The sequence below is a fragment of the Elaeis guineensis genome, chromosome 5 (genome assembly GCF_000442705.2).
Source record: "Elaeis guineensis isolate ETL-2024a chromosome 5, EG11, whole genome shotgun sequence".
Lineage (NCBI taxonomy): Eukaryota > Viridiplantae > Streptophyta > Magnoliopsida > Arecales > Arecaceae > Elaeis > Elaeis guineensis.
Window position 1 is genome coordinate 6,768,410 of NC_025997.2, and position 20,872 is coordinate 6,789,281.

Genomic DNA, 20,872 nt, shown 5'->3' on the forward strand with positions numbered 1-20,872 from the left:
AGCTCTACCTCGAGGATGGTAGGCTCATCAACTTTCTCCCTCCAATCGCAACAAGGTCCGAGCCTGGTTCTTGGATCATAAAATAGCACCACCTCGCCTGTCTCTGACACTACCATCAAAGTTGACTCGAGGTAAACCATAGGTGGGGACAGGACTCCCAGGAGATGAAAATCCATTGGGTTACTGTACGAATAGAATGGAAGTCTTAGGACTCCGAAAGCCTCAAGGTTACTTCAATCAACTCCATAGTCGAGATGAGGGCTCGCTCGAAAATAAATCTCATCGAACATCATTGGACTTGAAAATCATTCCATTCTTTACCAGCCAGATGTGGTAAGCAATGTGGGCGATTTGTATTGTAGTTGTTTTGGTTGCCTCATTTTCAGCACTTTACCTCGGAAGCTTCAGAAAAACTTGGATTGAAGCCCCAACATGAACAAACCGATGATATTGGCCCATGAGGTACCACATTGTTTGGCCTTCGACATTGAAAGAGATGCTCCACTATCTCATCCCCAACATTGCAAGACGAGCATCTAGCTGAAGGTCCAAGCATCTATCCTTAAAATAGCACTGTTCAGAAGCCGGACCCAAGCTACATTTCATAGGAGCAGACTCACCCTTGAATGCACTGCTATTCTCTAAATCTAGCCAGCGTCCAATGCCTGGTGGGCTCTTGCCAAAATAGACAATATAGATCAGCTATCATCACTCTTGGGATGCAAGAGGATGTCCAAACTCTAACGTCATGACATTTATGCATGGGAATTGCAATGGAACTGAAAATACGAGTGAGAGCCCCGGATTCCGCCTAGTGCCATCAGGCTAAAAAAGTCACAAACCCTCGAGGATGCACCAGCTCAAGGCAAAAAAAATCAGCCAACGGCTCAATGGTAGGCTTCCACTTTCCAATGTGCAGTTTCACCGATCCATTCCAAGGCCGTGGGAAAAACCCAAACCCAAAAAGCAGTTCAACCTATAGTCCAAACATCAAACTTAAAATAAACGGGCTTCAAAAAAATAAAATAAAATAAAATAAAATAAAATAAAAATCCCACCCAAATTTAGACGCGTCTTGCTTCGCTTCTCTTCGTACAGATCAATCATACGAGAAGGGGTTTGGTGGCCAAGCTGCCCATCCATGCCCAGCCGTCCTTAAAAACTGGCTCCATCTCCTAATCGTTGACAGCCACCGTGGACGCATCTTGGCCAGGTATTGAAACAATGAAGCATATCAGCTCGTATTTATATCTTTCCAAGCAGTCCGGTTAGTCATGAATAACTGAGGTCTATACGTGTTGTAGATTAAAAGACTGAATAGATTAAAGACTGATAGTGAGGACATTAATACAACATTCCACGAGAAGGAACATATAGAGAGAGAAAGGTGAGGTAAAGAAAGTTATTTAGGTAAAATGTGATTCAACTCATCATCTGATTGTATTGACTCGTCATATATAATTTAGATTTGAACTAATAAGATTCGGATCATAAACAGATCGATCCATTTAATATTTGAATGATATTTGATTTTAAATATTTGATCCATTTAATTTTTAATATTTATATCGGATTAGATCAGATAATATGTTTAACTCATTTAATTGTTCAAAAATATTTAATCTATTTAAAATCTACTTAATTATTTTTAATCCATTTAATCGATCTGTTTAATTTGTATGACTCGTTAAAAATCTGTTTAACCTATTTAATCTATGTAATCTAACTTGATCTGTTTAATAAATTGTTTAAACGAATTGGATCGGATTACCAGCTTAATAAACAGCTTGGATTTAGATCTAATTTTTTGATCTATTTAATAAATAGATCAGAATTGGATTGATAATTTTTGGTTCGATCCACATCAATCTAATCTAATTTGATCCGATCCAATTGCCACTCCTAAATTTTTTTATATTTTAAAAAATTTTATAATCAATTATAAATGGTGAACGGTATCTCAAATATCATTTAACAGCAAAACACTGGTAGCATGGTAACAAGGATTAGACAAAAGCAACCGTACGTAGTAAGCATCATGTAAGGAATACTATTAAAATTTGCAAAAAAAAAATGTGACGAAATAATAAAGCACCTCTAAGACATGGAGGAAGACAAAGTGTGACTTTATACTATTGTACATGTGCTTCCTTTTATATATATATATATATATACATATATATGGGGAAATGGCACTATACTGAAGAATTAAATGTTGCAAAACTTAATTTTCAAGAAAACATCTCACGTGATGTCGATGGAAGCGGTGGTTGGTCTATAAACTAGATAAACTATTCGAACCTAATTGACCGCTGCATGTCATGCATGCCAAGAATGGAAGAGTCGTGAAATACAATTGTTTCTTTTTTTCTATCCCAGCTTGCTTCAAGGTCATTTTGCAGAAATATCAGAGAGTTATATTATGAATTATCACAAAGCAGTTGTTTAAACAATCAGTTGTTAAACTCTGGACTTTCTGACTTAATGCTACTGAAGATAACAATACTCAGTTGTTCTTTGAAGGGGTAAATAGAAGAAGATATGGCCTTCAGTTGCTCAATGAACTAGTTTGTGATTGCTACTCGCAACCAAAAAGTAGAGATCTAGATGACAGTATCTAAGAAAAACCATGTGAAATGCACAATGTTACAACAAACATGCAACTCTAGCTAAAGGAATTTTTGATCAATGCACTTTATTTCAAATTATGCAGTTTCTATAACACAGGAATAATTATTTCCAGGGAACGCTCCAATTGCACAAAGACAGGAAAAAAGTCAACATACACTATGATCATCAAAATATCTTATTGTTTTGATCGAGTCTATATAAGTCTAAACCACCTTGAGTATGCTCTTTTCATTTCCTAAATTGCATGTAATATACATTTCAAATGATCTTCTTTCGTTTTCCTTTCAGACTCTACTTCTGTGCTCCAGACTTGCTGCCGATGTCCTCTTTTAGACAACATCCTACATGAGCTAATCCACCAGCAAATCCCTGCTAGTTATGATGCTCATCGATCTTTTAGTGATCCTGATTTTCTGAAGAAATTAAATTAGGTGATAAAACATGCCTAAGATTTTCTGTAGATTTCAATATTGTATAGATCAATACAGTTTTTTTCAGAGTATTGAAACAAGTCATGAACAAAGTGATAAAAAACATGTTCTAGAAAATCAGTGTTGATCACGAACACTTGGATGAAATAATGATCATGCAGGATACCCTAAGATAATTCAGAGAAAACGAAAAAGATCAAACAATTTAGAGGCAATGCTCAAAGTACGCTAACAGTGAAATACTTACCAACAAATCTGTCATAAGAAGAAATATGACCACCATCACCACGTTGAACAAGTAAAACATTCTCGGCCGGCCAGAAATTCATTACAGAAGTTGGTAAAACAGTAGAAACCCATCGCTGCAAAACTGTGGAAATGACATCGAAATGATCCTGCGATCTTAGTAAGGAGAGTAACAGCATGATAAGGACCGCCAGAATAACTAAATTTTAGATCTATGACGATTGAAGAAACACTGAAACACAGATATATAGTGCAATGTAATTAACCCACAACATAATAGAAGGCCCTTACCTTAAATCTGCAACCAAGATGGTCTAATCCAAGGACTAGCGCCAACATCACTACATAGCTAAATATCTGCGATCAGACAATAGAAACCTAGAGACAGCATAGACATCTCCCCCGCATAGCTACTCATCCATCTATATACTGTTGCTCCTGCGTGCCCTCTTTATCCCATGTCATCTGGTGCAGTTTGCTTCTTATCACTCCAGCCTGCTGCTTGCGCGATGTCTTTCTTGATCATAAAGTAGTTTGGAACTCTCATAAATTTCTGACATTACAAAACAAATGCTAGAGTTCTTCAAGCTTCCAAGTATAAAAAAAATAAAAAATGTAAAAAAATAGATGATCCAACCAAGACGATGGTATAATTGAGGAATCCTTCGAAAGTATGCATGCAAAGCAGAAACCCTAGTTCTCCTTTTATCAGTCCTATATATATTAATAATAGTATCAAGGAGAAGTTGCTTCCATCCTCCTCATAGATCAAAGAAGAAGGGATCCCCGTCATCCCACAAGCAAGAAGCTGCTGCAGCATAATCATCATAATTCCACACCGGCGACGACACCAAAGGCATTGATGTGGTGGTCTCCACCGGCGCCGCTGGCTGGTTGGAGAGCGACAGGCTCGAGCTCACCGACCCGGCAAGGGAGCGGATGTCCTCGTATATTACACCAGTATCGGCCGCAACGACATGGCTCGGCACACACGCAGGTGCCGGCGCAGGCGCAGGCGCAGGCGCCGCCACCGCCGATCCATGCTCCAACTGCTGCGGTTCGATAGGCATGCAGTGATACGTGCCGCTGCTGGTGATGGGCCCATGGGCGACGATGGTGCTCTCCGTTGTGTTAGAGTACGTTATGGGAGGGAAGGCATAAAGAGAGGAGGAGGAGGATGAGTGGAGGAGAGGGAAGGGGAAGCCGGAGGGGCGGGGGAGGAGAGGACGAAGGGTGGACGTCGAGGAGGAGGAGGAGGAGCTACCGCCGGTCGCGGTGACCGCGGAGGGTTGGAGATTGAGCTGTGCGCGAGGACCGTAGAGAATAAGCGCCGCGCGGTCGTAGGCCCTGGCTGCATCCTCGGCGGTGCAGAACGTCCCGAGCCACTTCCTCGTCCGCTTCCTCGGCTCGCGGATTTCCGCAACCCACTTCCCCCAGCTTCGCTGTCGTACCCCACGGTATCGGAATTTCCCGTTGTCCGGTCCTCCCTTTCCCTTGCACTTCCTGCTGCTGCCGCTGCTGCCACTGCTGCCAATAGAAATCCCCCCACCGCCGCCGCCGCCGCCGGAGGAGGTGGTGGCAGCGGCGGCTGAGCTACTGCTGGTGGTGCTGCTGGGGCTACCGGGAATGGAAAAAGCGTACTGTTCTATTGGAGGAGGAGGCCGCCCACCATCCATTTCCAGAAATACCCAAAAGAAACTAAGGGAGGGGTTGGGCGCCGGGGGACGGCAGCCTCGGGCGGTGGGAAGGAGGAAAGGTCTTGGAAGGATGGGAAGAGAGATGAGGGGTGGAAGTTTAGGGTGGGGTGGGATTCTCTACCTCTCCTCTATGGAGGGCAAGGGCGGTGGTCATATATAGGGCATTAAACTAGTTAAAAACCACACAGGAAAAGTTCTTCTCTTGGGGTCCAGCCTTTATTGCATGGGTGATGAGAGAGGAGTTAAAGAGGTAGCAGCACAACAGATATATTGGTAGTAGTAGCTTGTAAGTTCTTGCCAGTTTTGGATTCTTCTAACCTGCGCTCTGTTGCTTGGTTGGAAAGCAAAATTATACATTTATAAACAAGTAGTTTGTTTTGGTCTTCCTTCTTCTCTCTTCTTTGAATGGCAGTATGTGGACTCAGCCTGCTCTCATTGCAGTCTCGTAAAGTATTAAAGCATGCGAGACAGAAAGACAGTGTGAGAGAGAAGAAAGACAACAAGTAATGAAGCAAGCCGAGAGTCCGTGGTAGCGAGGCATGATGAGGTGGTGATACTGGGGGTTGAGCTCTCGGTAGGGCGGAGAAGACGGGTGGCGAGCGCGTGCATCGGGGAGTGATGCGGCCGAGAGCGGTATTGGTGAGGTGAGAGAAGAGGGGTCTCGGGAATAAGCGACGTTGTCTTCTTTGAAAGGGACAGCAGAATCTAGGTGCTTTCCTCGGCTATAATTAATCGCCTTGGGACCACGTTCAAACGTGCTATTCCCATTCGTCTCTTCCTTGTTTAGTTATCGGACTTCTTCCTCTCACGCACTCTCTCTTTGTTAATTGGCAGAGGATACTATTTGTAGTGATGGAGAGGACTGGGTCCTCGATCGTTCTAAGATCTATGGAATAGATTATGGACGTAAACAAGTAGGCAAGGTATTCTTAGCCCGCCGTAATCTGAGAGGATGGGAAGTGGATCTTGTCGACCGGGAATTGGCTTCTGGGTTTTGACTTTGACCTCTGTTGAGAAATGAGAATTTTGAAGTCCGCCACCGCCAACATGAAACCGTCTCTTGGGTCGTCCATGGGAGTCGGTATATGTGCCGCCGTATGCTGTTGTGAATGGATAAAGTTTAGCTACAGGGAATGGGGTAGTGCCGACGCAACAAACGTTTCTAGCACGATATTTTTGGACGCAAGAACATATGACACGCACAAAATGCTGCGGGTTCAACTGTTCAAGACGAAGAAGTACTTAGGTGTAGATAATGTCACGGGGTTAATTTGTCTTGGACTGACCTTTATGACTATTAGTACTTTGATTGACAATATAGAGATATACTGACTTCACAATTAAGCAACTTCACTTTTGCAATATATTTCTGAATCCTTTTTCCCTGGGAAGCATACATCTCTCACGTGCATTGGACATGTTTAACTCTAGTTTATTTCTGTTTGTAAAGGAGATGTACGCTTATTTTTTGACATTTCATCTTTATCACGGGGAATCTAGCTAGCTTAAGAGCCTAAAATTATGATGAGGAGTGTGGATGCTTTCTCTTCATTTTCACTATAAATAAACAAAGGTGTATCTATACTCAATAAGAACATTGTTGGATACAAAATACCCACGGCCGAAGTTCTCAGCGGGATTAGCCCTTGCGAGCCCCGCCCGGACTCCTACGGGAGCCGGGCTCCGTCGTCAACTTCAACTGCCGGTAAGATCCGCCCGAACTCCCACGGGAGATGGGCTCTGTCCACGACTCCAACCTCAAGAGGGACTTCGCCCGGACTCCTACGGGAGCTGGACTTCGCCTTTAACTTTAATTGCAGGAAGACTCCGTCCGGACTCCTACGGGAGCCAGGCTTCATCCTCGACTCCAACAGCTGCAGACAGACTTCGTCCGGACTTCTACGGGAGCCGGACTCCGCCAACAACTTCAACCGCAAGTAGACTCCGTCCGGACTCCTACGGGAGCCGGGCTCCGTCCTCAACATCAGCTGCCGGTAAGCCTTGTCCGGACTCCTACGAGAGCCGGACTTCACCTTTAACTTTAATTGCAGGAAGACTCCGCCCGGACTCCTACGGGAGCCGGGCTTCATCCTCGACTCCAACAGCTGCAGACAGACTTCGTCCGGACTCCTATGGGAGCCGGACTCCGCCAACAACTTCAACCGCAAGTAGACTCCGCCCGGACTCCTACGGGAGCCGGGCTCCATCCTCAACATCAGCTGCCGGTAAGCCTTGTCCGGACTCCTACGGGAGCCGGACTTCGCCTTTAACTTTAATTGCAGGAAGACTCCGCCCGAACTCCTACGGGAGCCGGGCTTCATCCTCGACTCCAACAGCTGCAGACAGACTTCGTCCAGACTCCTACGGGAGCCGGACTCCGCCAACAACTTCAACCGCAAGTAGACTTCGCCCGGACTCCTACGGGAGCCGGGCTCCGTCCTCAACATCAGCTGCCGGTAAGCCTTGTCCGGACTCCTACGGGAGCCGGACTTCGCCTTTAACTTTAATTGCAGGAAGACTCCGCCCGGACTCCTACGGGAGCCGGGCTTCATCCTCGACGCCAACAGCTGCAGACAGACTTCGTCCGGACTCCTACGGGAGCCGGACTCCGCCAACAACTTCAACCGCAAGTAGACTCCGCCCGGACTCCTACGGGAGCCGGGCTCCATCCTCAACATCAGCTGCCGGTAAGCCTTGTCCGGACTCCTATGGGAGCCGGACTTCGCCTTTAACTTTAATTGCAGGAAGACTCCGCCCGGACTCCTACGGGAGCCGAGCTTCATCCTCGACTCCAACAGCTGCAGACAGACTTCGTCCGGACTCCTACGGGAGCCGGACTCCGCCAACAACTTCAACCGCAAGTAGACTCCGCCCGGACTCCTACGGGAGCCGGGCTCCGTCCTCAACATCAGCTGCCGGTAAGCCTTGTCCGGACTCCTACGGGAGCCGGACTTCGCCTTTAACTTTAATTGCAGAAAGACTCCGCCCGGACTCCTACGGGAGCCGGGCTTCATCCTCGACTCCAACAGCTGCAGACAGACTTCGTCCGGACTCCTACGGGAGCCGGACTTCGCCAATAACTTCAACCGCAAGTAGACTCCGCCCGGACTCCTACGGGAGCTGGGCTCCGTCCTCAACATCAACTGCTGGTAAGCCTTGTCCAGACTCCTACGGGAGCCGGACTTCGCCTTTGATTTTAATTGCGAGTAGGCTTCGTCCGGACTCCTACGAGAGCCGGACTCCGCCCACGACCCCAACTGCAAGTAGACTTCGTCCGGACTCCTACGGAAACCAGACTCTGTCTTCTATTCCGACTGCGGGAAGACCTCGCCCAAACTCCTACGGATACTGGACCTCGTTACCAACCGAACTTCGACCGACAAGTCTGGACTCCCTGGCAAGCCACAGTAACGGACAACACTGCTCCACTCCCTGCGGCGGACCCTACGCAGCTCCATTACTCCCTGACAGGCCGTATTAACGGCCACGATCCTGCTCCACTTCCTGCGGCGGATTCCGCGCAGCTCCATCACTCCCTGACAGGCCGCAGTAACGGTCACAGCACTACTCCACTCCCTACGACGGATCTCGCGCAGCTCCACTACTCCCTGGCAGGCCACAATAACGGCCACGATCCTGCTCCACTTCCTGCGACGGATACCGCGCGATTCTCCCATCCGCTGGCAAGTCGCGACAACAGACGCCGCTCCACTCCCCGCGGCAGGCTCCACATGGCACATCCTGGTGATAGCCACGGGTCCACTCCACTACTCTTCGCAGCAAACTCCGCCTGACCCTGGGCAGCCCACTGCCAGACGGTTACAGATGTCGCTATCAGGCTACTGTCCCCTCCGCCTATAAAAGGGGGCTCCAGATACGTTATTCTATAAGCTCTCATCTTTCATCTAAAAACTCTGCTAAATTCTCCGTTCGAGCACTCCATTCTTGTTGAGGCAGAGAACTGACTTGAGCGTCGGAGGGTCTTGTCGGAGCAACCCCACCTCCGGTTTAGACTTCCTTTGCAGGTTCCGGCGGCGACCGCAACTTCCTCGACTCCAGCTTCTCCGGCGCAAGCGGATTTTTGCACCAACAAACATAAATCAGATATGTTCCACAAATTTAAAGTGAAATAAAGATAGGCCAAGATATGTGCCAGATGAGATCAATGAGAATTTAGTATAAAGAAAAGAGCAAGGTAAATACAGCTATATATAATATATATTTTTAACTTTCGGATGAATAGGATTGGCTGTAGCTGCCATCAAAAGAACCACTCTCTCTAAGATACATCATTATGACTAAACAGATGCATCAAAGGGCATCTATTAGCATTTCATATGTATTCGTAGAAATGCCCTTACTCATGAAACCTTTGCACGTAGCTTAAGGTAGATAGACGAGCTAGAGGTTATAGAAAATACGAAAGACTTCATCCATGGCAAACCAACTTAGCTATTCTTATAGGTCCACTCCGCTCTACGGCTGTATTTGGCTTTGGAATAAAGCATTAGTGCTCAAATAGTCTTATTACCGCCAAAAGGAATTTCCTTATCGCTGAACCAAGCGCAGCCTAAACTGATAACTCACCGGCATTATGAACCACAACAATAGTTTTCGGTTGTAGTACTTTTTATTCTCCTGTTCCAGTAATATCTTGGGATGGGAAATTCGTTATGCACCATCGGCGGCATAAAAAATCTAGTATGGAGTATACCATTCCATCTTATTAGATCACGTAATCATTATTTTTTAATATATATTTAATATCTATAATTTTATTTTATCGTTTAAAATTTTGAATAACAAAAATATTTTTCTCTTTCAAAAAAATTACGACATCTTGTGTTGATATCATGGTATCCTGCATTGAAATTATAATTTTCTGTACAGAATGTGATAATTTTTTCACAGAATATCGTAAAGAAGGAGAAACATTTTTGTCATTAAAAAATTATCTAAATTTGTGCGAAATCCACTGGTTGTGGCTTGGTGGATGAAGCATCAATGTATGCAACATGGAAGTTCGGTGGGATGTTATATGAAAAAAATATTTATTTCAAAGAGGTGTTTGGTTTACAATTGAAATTAGGAACGAAAATCGGAATGGTTTGGAAGTGGAATCGGAATGGTCAAATTTTCTGAAGCGTTTGGTTCGTGATCGGAATTAAAATTGCAATCAGAATTGGAATAGAAACTTGAATCCATGGAGGAGAGTAGGGATTGAATTCTATATACATTGAGCTATTTTTATTCCACTCCGAAATCAGAATCGAAATGAGACTCTTTTAAATCAAATGGTTAAAATGAGAATCATCTATTTTGATTTTAATTCTAAATCTCCATCCTCTCTGATCAAATATCTCCTAAATTTTACCAAGGCATGGCACGTGCCCATACCAAGTCCAAACTAATGCCAGCATGTGATCGTGAGTCGTGAGGACGTACCAAAATTTATAATATCGACAAAGACTGGGATATTTTATATAAAATTTCCCACATCAAGGCTCGTTCGAGTCCCGGCATGTCACATGCCGGGACTAGGTCGAAGCTATTTCAAACATTTTTACGGTTAAACTCTTTTCGAGCATAAAACTTGCAGATATGGGCCCGTTCTTTTGTAGGTAAAAGATTTACCCATGAAACTATATTTTTCTGGGTAAGTATTTCTCAAGTAACATTTAGATAGGAAAATAACTTACCTATGTTCTTTTATACATGGGAAAGTGGCTTTGAAATCTGTTACCCATGTTCTTTTGCATTATTACTTTCTTGGGTAAGTTGCTAAACTTTATCCATATTTCCCATAATACCTTTTATGCTTCTTGGGTCAAATTTGATGATTTATTTATAAAGCTTAATTTTTTTTTGTACCAAACTAAGTAATTTTTTTTGTACCAAACTAAGCTTTTAGTCTATACCAAATTATCCTAACATAATAAAATTATCAACTTCTAATAAAGATATATTTTATTAGTCTGAGTTATTAGGCATTAACGATAGAGGCATCGGAAACGAAAAAAAGGATATTTTAGAAATAAAATTAAGAGATCACTTTACCGGTTGATGGAAAAATCATTTAGCCATCTCCTGGATGGGTAAAATTTTCCTCCTATTTCATGGGTAAATGCCACCCATGGAAAATAATTTATCCATCTTGAAATCTGTGAGAACATGGGTAAGTTGGTCAATAGGAAAGTTGACCAATTTTTTCATGATATTTATCCATAAAAGAACGAGCTCTATATCTCCTCCCACGTTGACGTACACAAGCTCTATGCGATCGACTTTCTCTGAATTTTTTTTTTAAAAAAAAATTCCTGTTGTAACGACGTCCTCTGGGAACTCAGACAGGGGCTTACATTAAATTTGAGCTAGTCCACAAGTTCAGGAAGCCATGACAAGTTTAAACTTGATGTAAACATTTTTCACATGCATTCCTTTGGAGGACCAATACGTCCAGCAAGGAGCGCGCCTCTTGTAAGATGCCTCCTACTTCTCTGCTACATCTACAAATTTATCTTCTCTCAGTATGTCTATAAGAGAGATAAATCCGGAATAGATTTACAAGATTGTCTGAGTGGATAAGGAGCCTAACTTTGGGAGAAATTGACTTTCACTTGTTTTTTTGATCTCCAAGATATGATGTAATTATTTTCGTAGACTTTTTGTAACATCTATTGTATATATTACTCTTATCAATAAACAACAAGTGGCTCTCTATCAAAAAAAAAAAAAAAAAAAAAAAAAAAAGAAAAGAAAAAAAGACAGGTGACTGCCTCCTTCAAAAAAAAAAAAAAAAAAAAAAAAAAAAAAAAGAAGGCTATAAATGCATTCAGCTAACAAATATGGAATATGTCTCTTTTAATTCATTTTTCTCTTCATGGGCGAGAAACAACATGAATGTATCACATGCCAAAAGTCGTTCATCAAGAAACACAAATCGAGAAAGAAGATTTAATGAATATAGGACTCAAAGCCATTTCTCCGTGCCTTCCCTTGTGTCATGGGTGCAGATAATACCCTAGGAGACCTGCCATTTTATTTACCACAAATGCAACCAACAATTGTATCCTCTGGTTGCAACTTTAGCTGAATTAACCCAAACCTAATTGCCCCAATGGGTAGTTTTTGACTCTTAAGTTTAGCTACATCTAACTTGGGCTTGCTACAAGTTAAACATGTGGAGCCAATTTTAAATCTAGCTGGACTCAACTTGATGGATTGAGCAACCTAAAGCAGCCTACACCAGAGCAGGCCCCAGCTAACCTTCGAATGTACATTTCATAACGAAACTCCCAAGTTAATCTACTATAATTTTTTTTATAAAGAAAATAACTAAGTCAGTGCAATCCTTTCGAACCCAAACTATAGACTGTAATCATGTATATAAACCTCTTTATACATAAATCTAATTGAAACTGACCGTACCTAACTAGCTTTGTCCGATCTAAAATAATGTTCAGTTTGAAATTAGGGGGTATTTGATTTACAATTGAAATAAAAATCGGAATGAATTGAAATCGAAATCGAAATTAAAATGACCAAATCCTTTAAAGTATTTGGTTCGTGACTGAAATCAGAATCGGAATAAAAATTTGAATCTTTAGAGAGAGTAGGGATTGAGTTTTAGATAGAGTGAACCATTCCCATTCTGTTTCAGAATCGAAATCGAAATCAGAATGAAACTCCTCCCAATTAAATAGTTTGAATGAGACTAATCCATTCTCATTCTGACTTTAGACCCCAACTCTTTTCAACCAAACACCCTTTACTTATATTTAAAACTTCTAGAATTTGGATGTTCAACTTATAGCGATCAAGCCCCACATCAAATTAGATGGGACTTGGTTTTTATTTATTGGTTGGATCCAAGTTAGTCCCCCACCCATTATGATACTCACACTGCAACTTTAACCCCATATATACTTAGTTTCCTCTTAACACTTCTAAATCTGGGTTATAAATGCAAACTCTGAACTGCTATATTATATCCAAGGGATGAGGCTTAGATGCTACCCAAAGTAGCAAAATCATGTTGCTCCCCCTTCCTTGCCATGCAAAATCCTGTTTAGGAAAGTGATGACTCCAATAGCCGATCATCCCCTAAGCTATAGTATGTCAATTGTTTGTGTCCCAACTTCAGTGAATATGTTCCAAAATAGGAGTTAATACATTATAAATGATGCTCACTTTGCAGCATTTGTATAAGGATAGCAGCACTTAACGATACTACCTAGGCCACATAGAAACCTTCCCCTCTTGCAAGCATAGGTGTAAGATTTTTATTAAGGTTATCCACATAGCAGTCTCCCAAAACATAACTAATCTAGCTCTGGCACCATATTATGGAGCAGCTGATAGAATAGCTCATAAAGGGTTAAGTAAATGGTGAATCTAGTGACCCAAATCTAAAACTGATGATAGTTGTTGCAAATATAAGATTAGACTACTAGCTACAGATTAGACCAAATAAAATTTTGCATGACTTTGCCTGATTTAGGAAATAACCTGTGGGGGAAAATAGCTAATGGTTAATTTGGCAAATGACATCCCCATGATTGCCATGTATATATTAACAATCAAGAAAAAGCACATCAGATCAAGGACCACTTCACCTGGTATCCATCCTACACATAAAACAAAAATCAAGAGTGCACTAAAATAATAAAAAAATTAAGTACTTTCCAGAAACTAATTAACATGGCCTGCTAAGCTGCAAAAGAAACAACTTGAAGGCTTGTATTAAGAATTTCTAACTCAACAAATAAAAGCCTGGTTGGTAACATAAAAACAAAGTTCTTTTAGGAACCAGATAAGATTATTCAAAGTAAAGCAATCATGTTGAGGGACCAAAGAAGCCAGGTTTCCTTTACCATCATTACATGATAGTGGGAGGGAAGTGTAATCTTGTAGCGCCTCCTTTATAATATTCACTATTAATTCCTGGCGGCCCCTTCCTTTTTTTCTTTCGGCTTTAACAAAAGTCACTGCATTTGGTGTATTAAGAGGGGACAAATACGAAAGGTTTCACAAAAGGAATCCAAGCTAATGGAGTATTGCGGCTTTTGATGCCTCCAGTTCATGCACCGAGAACATGTAGATGAGCTGATTTAACCTTCCCTTTATCCAAAAAAAAAAAAAAAAGGAGAGAGAAATCAAAACACGCACAAAGGAATACTGCTATGAAAACATATTGAGAAAGAAATCAAATGAATAGAGAGGAAGGAGAAAACCCATCTTTTGTGTCTTTATAATTGAGGTTTGTGTTTGATTTTATCTCCTTGTTCTCTATCTTTAACATTATATTTTCTTTAGAAAAGGATTGATAAAAGCTCAATAAGTATAACATTATAATGCATTAATAGTTCTCATGGATCTCGTGATGGGCATACCGATGTAATATAATGTAATTTTAATATTAAGGGATTGATATGTCAAACTCAATGTGTTAACCTTAAGGGTTGTTATTTTATGGATAAATATTATGAAAAAGTTGATCAACTTTTTATTGACCAACTTACCCATGTTCTCATACTTTTCAAGATGGATAAATTACTTTCCTAGTATTTATTTATCAAATGGAATAAAATCTTATCCACCTAGGGGGTCGTGGCTAAATCATTTTCCTATCAATCAAAAAAATAATCTTTTTAATTCATCCCTAATATACTCTTAATCTTATAATAATGATATAATATAACATAATATATAATACATATACTATATTATAATAATATAATACTATAATAATACAAGAATATAATATATTATTATATATAATAATATATATTATATTATGTTAATATAAGATATTAACATAATATAATATATTATAATATAATAATATATTATATTATATTTTTATATATAATAATATTTATATAATACAATAATAATATAATATATTTAATATAGATACTAATATAATATAATATATTAATATATTATAATAATATAATATAATATAATATATTATATTATTATATATAATAATATTTATATAATAAAAATATTATGGAAAATATGTTTAGATCTTAACAACTTATCCAGAAAACTACTAATATAAAAGAATATGGATAACAAATTTCGTAACCATTTTCTAATACATAAAAAATATGATAAATTATTTTTCTATTTAAATATTATCTGAAAAATATTTATTTAAAAAAATATAGATTTTTGGATAAATTTTTTATCCTAAAAAATGGATCCTTATGGTCATCTTGCCGGGCAAATGGTTCAAGTTGAATTGAACAATTTTCAAAAATTACCCCCTTTCATGAAAATTATTGCATATAAATCCCTGGTTTGCAGGCGTGCCTTTTCTGCTCAACAGCTTGTCTAAGCAAGCATGTCGAGCGTCGTAACATAAATAAAGGAAAGAAGTTTTGTTGGATGGATTTATAACCGTTCATGCCTTTTTTTTATTATTATAAAATACATGCATTGCATGCAATTAACACTTTAAAAAGGTCCTTTATTCATGAAAAATAGGAAAAAAAAAAAAAAAGGAGGAAAAAGAGTGCAACTCAGGTTGGGTTAACCCAAAGCTGATATAGTCCAACACATGGTTATGGTCAAGTTTAGCTACATCCAAGACAGGCATAGGTTGAAGATGTGAGTCCAATCTAAGGTCAAGTGGGCTTAAATCGAAGGGTTAGCAACCAAAGCCAACCATAACTCCATCAACATTTTCTGAAGTTGGCTCTAACTTGTTGAAGCACATTTTTACCCTCAAGCACCCTACCCAATATGACCAAAATCCAACCAAAATTATGGTATGGACATGGAACTAAATTCACATATTGTACAACCTCAACCAACTTGACCTAATCCAATAAAAAAAAAATTGTAAAAATTTAGGCTAGGGGAAATCAAATATCAAGTCAGATGGTCTCAAATTATCCCTGGAGTACCATCCAACTGATCATAATCACCCAACGATTTCCCGTTTGCTAAAATGGTCTAATATTTCACATCTTATTGTGCTAATGGAAAACCTGCAAACAGCCAAAAGATTACCTTCATACAACCCTCGAAGAATGAATGGCCACCCATGGGAGTTCATACAACAAATTCCAAAATTATTTGGCCAGGAAATTTCACCTTTTCTAGTTAAAGCAAACCTCAGAATCTCCTCATCACCAATGTAGTAACTAATAGGGTTATGTAGTAAACAAAAAAAAAAAAAAAAAAAAGCTAGTAAGGCTATCTAATTTACAAGCCTGCAGATAATTACGATCCCATTTGGGATGTTTCAATTAAATATAGTTCAATACACTTCAGCAATTACTGTAACAAGCTCGAGAAGGGCCAGAAATGCTTGAGCCTGATGAACAAAGCTTGGGCAGGTGTTGATGGAAATACCATTCATCCTGCATTTTTCCTGGTCTATAAACAGAGTAAACAGGAACATTGCCAAACTACGTAATCTATAGACCAGTTATTCCATCATTCAATCTGCAGTCTCTAGGAATTCACATTAAAAATGCATTTCATTTTGCAAGCAAGCAAATATCTGGGTGGCTTTGCACTTGTTTTGCAAGCACAGAACCATCTAGTTGACTTGTGTTATCAAAAATCCTCAGATATCCATGCAGCAACTTATTTTAAGCCCACAAATTTCCAGTTATCCTGTCAGATCAATGAAACTATGTCGATGGCTAAATAGGCTCATTTTGCGAACTAGAATTCAAAGATAACTTGGAAGAAAGACAAACTAATTTTTATCTATAAAAATTTGACCATGTTGCCTTAACAAACTGCATTATAATTTTTTTCACAACTCTGAATTATGCAAAGCAGAAGGTTCCTTGCTGGACCAGGGTTAGAAGAGACATCCTAACCACAACATATTGATGATGTCAAGTTGGATCTAGTCTACCACAACAACATCATAGGAGGAGATGATACATTAGCATATGATGGTATATAGGACTTCCTGGATCTGATTGTTAGTATAAACTCCCCTGGCAATAATGTTACATATGTTATGTTCAATTTGGTAAAAATAAAAACACACCAGCCTATTATCATTCATAATGGTGAATACTTCTTTATCATTCTAAAGGTTTTATTCCTGCAGAATATTTTGTATTAGAAGCAACAGAATATATGAATTTCTAAGAAATTTTCTCCTCTACAGACTGTAATACATAAGTTACAAAAGATTATTGAGTTTCCTAATGAAAGCATTATGCAGGTTAGAAATACCTCTGTTTCAAAAGTTATGGCAAGACCAAAGGAGCAATGCCAGAGCATCATAGGTGACCTCCAGGAGCCTAAATTGATGGCCTAGCATAAAAAATGTAGGGGCACTTGACTCATAAGTGCCTATGGAGTTTAAATATTTGCAGTGTTCGAAGGTGTCCTAGGTAGTAGTAAATTTGAAAATTCACCAAAAAATACATAAATGGAATTTTGGCATAGAATTACTTCTAATGCATCCACCAATGTAGCTCTAGAATACTAGTCGAATCAACTTACAGTATTCCAAAGGATTTCATGAGTTTCCATCAGTGCAAGAGCCCTAGCGTAGCATAAAATACGATAAATACCACTGGTATTCTCTTCTTTGGATCATAGTTAATATGTAGAATATTATTGAATTTGGAAGCTCTCTATGAGTACGCTGGTGCTGTGACTCTGCCTTGCTTCCAAAATTTATTATGAAAAAATAAAAAATCATTTTATTTAACCCTCTATAATATAAGAGAATCACAATTCCTATCCAGGATGGTTGATGGTTTGTTCTGATCCCACTGGATTCTCCTTTTGGTTTGTACTCCAACTTGTAATCCACTCAGGCATCTTTGATTGAATTGCTTCTGTATCTAAGTTAGGCAAACATTTTTTGCTTCCTCACTTATCCTGACCACATGTAGCATGCTCCTTGACCTTATCAATCCCAGCCTGCATCAGAGCATCTCTTGGAACAATCAGGTCACCAACCTAGTCTTTTAGAATGGACAACCCCTTATATTTTAGTTCACCAATTGGGTTCAGATTGGTTGATGGATGGAGAGGGTGATAACCACATTTGAAAGTGTCAAGCTCCAAAAGTCATACAAAATGGCCTTATCAGGTTTAAACTATTTGTTAACTATAACAATAGGATTTAGACCATCATACATGGCATAGGACCTCTCAAACTGATAAATTTGATCACTAGATGATGAGGAACTAAGAATACCATCATACTAGCTTTAGTTGAGATTATATCTCAAATAACAATTGAGAGAAAAATAGGAGACAAGCAATTAACTTGACCAAAAGAAGGTTGTTCTATCCTCATGCATGTTAATGACCATTTCACTCAAGCTAAATTTAGGGGTGTCCTTTAAAAGTCAGATTCATATTTATAGTTCTTTAATTCCTCTAATTAGAAATACTCAAGATTTAAATATTAAGCTTATTTAAGAAGATAAATGGCATTAGCCAAGAAATGTAAGGTAAGACGGTTAAACACTGAAAATCTACAATAAAGCTATGATGTGAAGAATTTGCGCCAATCTTTTCAAAATAATTTCACAATTATTATATTTTTAAATCTCTATCGTTGAACCATAACTCAGTTTTCAAAAACCATCAATAATTTCAGATTATCATGATTTTTCCAGAAAATTTGAACTGTGCTCCAAAAATAAGTTTTAGCAGATTTGGAATCCAGACAACTTGAGAGCATATTTTAGTATATTTTGAATTCCTGACATCTTGTGATTTTGCCTTATGCAATGGCTCCCCTGCAGCACCTTTCACATCCAATCTAGGTGCTTTGGCAAACTTAGAATGTGGTAAAATATAATGCCCAAACAATATTCTTTTTCTATATAATAGTTTATCAGAGTTCCATATTTTCCCATTTAGAAAGACTTTTGCTGGTCCTCAACTGAAAAAAGGCAAAGAGGAACGGTGTTCAAATTGTCAACATGAAAAGGTTCTTCATGTCTTTTCACAGACTCATGTAGGGATGTAATTAAACTAATACTGCTTGCATGATAAAATTTTAAGAGAATAGAGGAGAACTGCAGAATGTAGATTATGCATAGCAATAATTCTCCATTTATTCAAGCTTAATGTGGTGGCAAGTGAGGCACATGACCATGCAAACAAAGGGAACCTGTTGAAAGATCATTTTTCATGAACCTTCAAGTAAATAAGGATCTAATAAAACCATGGAACAGGCTTCATTGTTCCCCATAAGTGTAGTCAGCATACTCCTCCCCAGCACGACCACTGGTGCCATTTGGAGCTCTGTTGGTGCTGGTGGCATTAGAATAGGGAGCATAGACAGATATTGGACTACCACGAGGATGGCTGCTCCGTGCAACGGTACTTCTTGTAACCTTTCGAGCCTTTCGACCCTGAAATGAAGAAGACACAAAAACAAAGGGGTTAAGCGCATCAACAAAAGATGACAACAACCCAGTGAAGAAGTCAACATCACATTCCTCATTACATGGATTTGAATTTTCTTACTCTAAACATTGGACAGAACCCGTGCATTTTGTGTTTATATGACTGTATGATCATACTAATTTAACTTCCATTCACAAAGAGATTTCAGCATACAAAGAGAACAAACGTTTCAATTTAAAGTTTGAATACCAACATTTATGAACATATGGATATTGTAGTTTGAATACCAACATACAAGGAAGTAAGCATTTCATAGATATAAAGCTGACCTTTCCCATGCATTTCTCCAAATGCGGAGCGAAACGTCCAGCCACAACTGGCTGCCTGCAGTTCATGCACTTAAGGATCTCAGCAGCAATGGCAGGATGCGTCTGCCCGAAAACATCAACCACATTCTTACTATTTACTTCACTGCTGCTGCTAGGATCTGCCACTCGGGCCTGCACCGAGAGCCTCAGCTCCTCCTCCTCTTCTTCCAGGTTACGGTCGAGGCCAAGCCTAGCTATCCGGTGGCATTCTGATGCCACATCGACGATGATGGAATCGAGCAAGTCCTCAAAACAATGAGAAGCAAACTGCACATCAAACAATAAAGTCCATAAACAAAGCACCAAAATTTAAAAGATTAAACTCATAGATCTCTACACATTCGCTCGTAATTTAATCACCAAGGCACATATTTTAAGAGTTCTAACATCTTCAAAGAGATTCCGTAACTTTTAGCTCACCTGAGATCGAGGGGATGAGTTCCCATCATCAGATGCCGACATTTTGAGATCAGGGCTTTTAGTTTCGGCCAAGAATACAGCGGGTAGAAAAAAAAAAAAACCTTTTTCGCTTTGCTTCCAAAATTATTCCTGGATTGATTCCCCTAGTACTAAAACAGGGCAAAATGAAGGCATCCATAATTAATCAACACAGAGAAATGAAATCGACAGCTATATCACCAGAAAAATGGAATCGAATTGAACAAGCGGTCAAAAGATAGATCGGATAGATCGCAACAAACCTTCTTTCCACAGTCGAAGGAGGACGAACATCGATAATTTGGATCTATCCGTGAAAAGATCACCGACCTAGGGTTTCAGGCACACGAGCAAACAAGCAGCGAGTGAGAGGACGAAGGGGGTTCGGATCGGAATTGGGAATTTCGCTGCTTAACGAGAATCATGTGTTTCTTTCTCTAAAAAAACCAAGAATCATTCGTTTCCGAGCTCTTAGATTCCTGGAAGCGAGGAAAGCAACGATGGCAGAGATATGTGAATATGTGCGTCCCTAATCGGTGCTTATCGGATAAAGTAGACATTGGCAGGCCTCATTCTGTAGACTTGCTGACTCTTGAAGCAGAGAAATTATAATTTTATTTATTGCATGTATTTTAGACCATCCCACGAGAAGTCAGAAAGTTAGAAGATATTTGATTCACGATCAAAATTAAAATTAAAATAA

General features: G+C 39.8%; 2 protein-coding genes across 2 annotated transcripts; both read right to left on the reverse strand.

Annotated features, from left to right (window-relative positions):
• Window positions 1-484: 484 nt before the first annotated feature.
• On the reverse strand, window positions 485-5,222 carry LOC105044688 (uncharacterized). Its single transcript, XM_010922678.4, has 4 exons — window positions 3,600-5,222; window positions 3,310-3,464; window positions 1,059-1,204; window positions 485-976 (listed from the first exon to the last, which is right to left on the reverse strand). Exon 1 carries the CDS (start codon window positions 4,982-4,984, stop codon window positions 4,070-4,072), a length of 915 nt encoding a protein of 304 aa, XP_010920980.1. The 5' UTR covers window positions 4,985-5,222; the 3' UTR covers window positions 485-976; window positions 1,059-1,204; window positions 3,310-3,464; window positions 3,600-4,069.
• Window positions 5,223-19,050: 13,828 nt separating this feature from the next.
• On the reverse strand, window positions 19,051-20,700 carry LOC105044560 (SAGA-associated factor 11). The gene is made up of 4 exons (XM_010922488.4): window positions 20,433-20,700; window positions 20,152-20,300; window positions 19,693-19,998; window positions 19,051-19,368 (listed from the first exon to the last, which is right to left on the reverse strand). Exons 2-4 carry the CDS (start codon window positions 20,191-20,193, stop codon window positions 19,192-19,194), a joined length of 525 nt encoding a protein of 174 aa, XP_010920790.1. The 5' UTR covers window positions 20,194-20,300; window positions 20,433-20,700; the 3' UTR covers window positions 19,051-19,191.
• Between the last annotated feature and the right edge of the window lie 172 nt (window positions 20,701-20,872).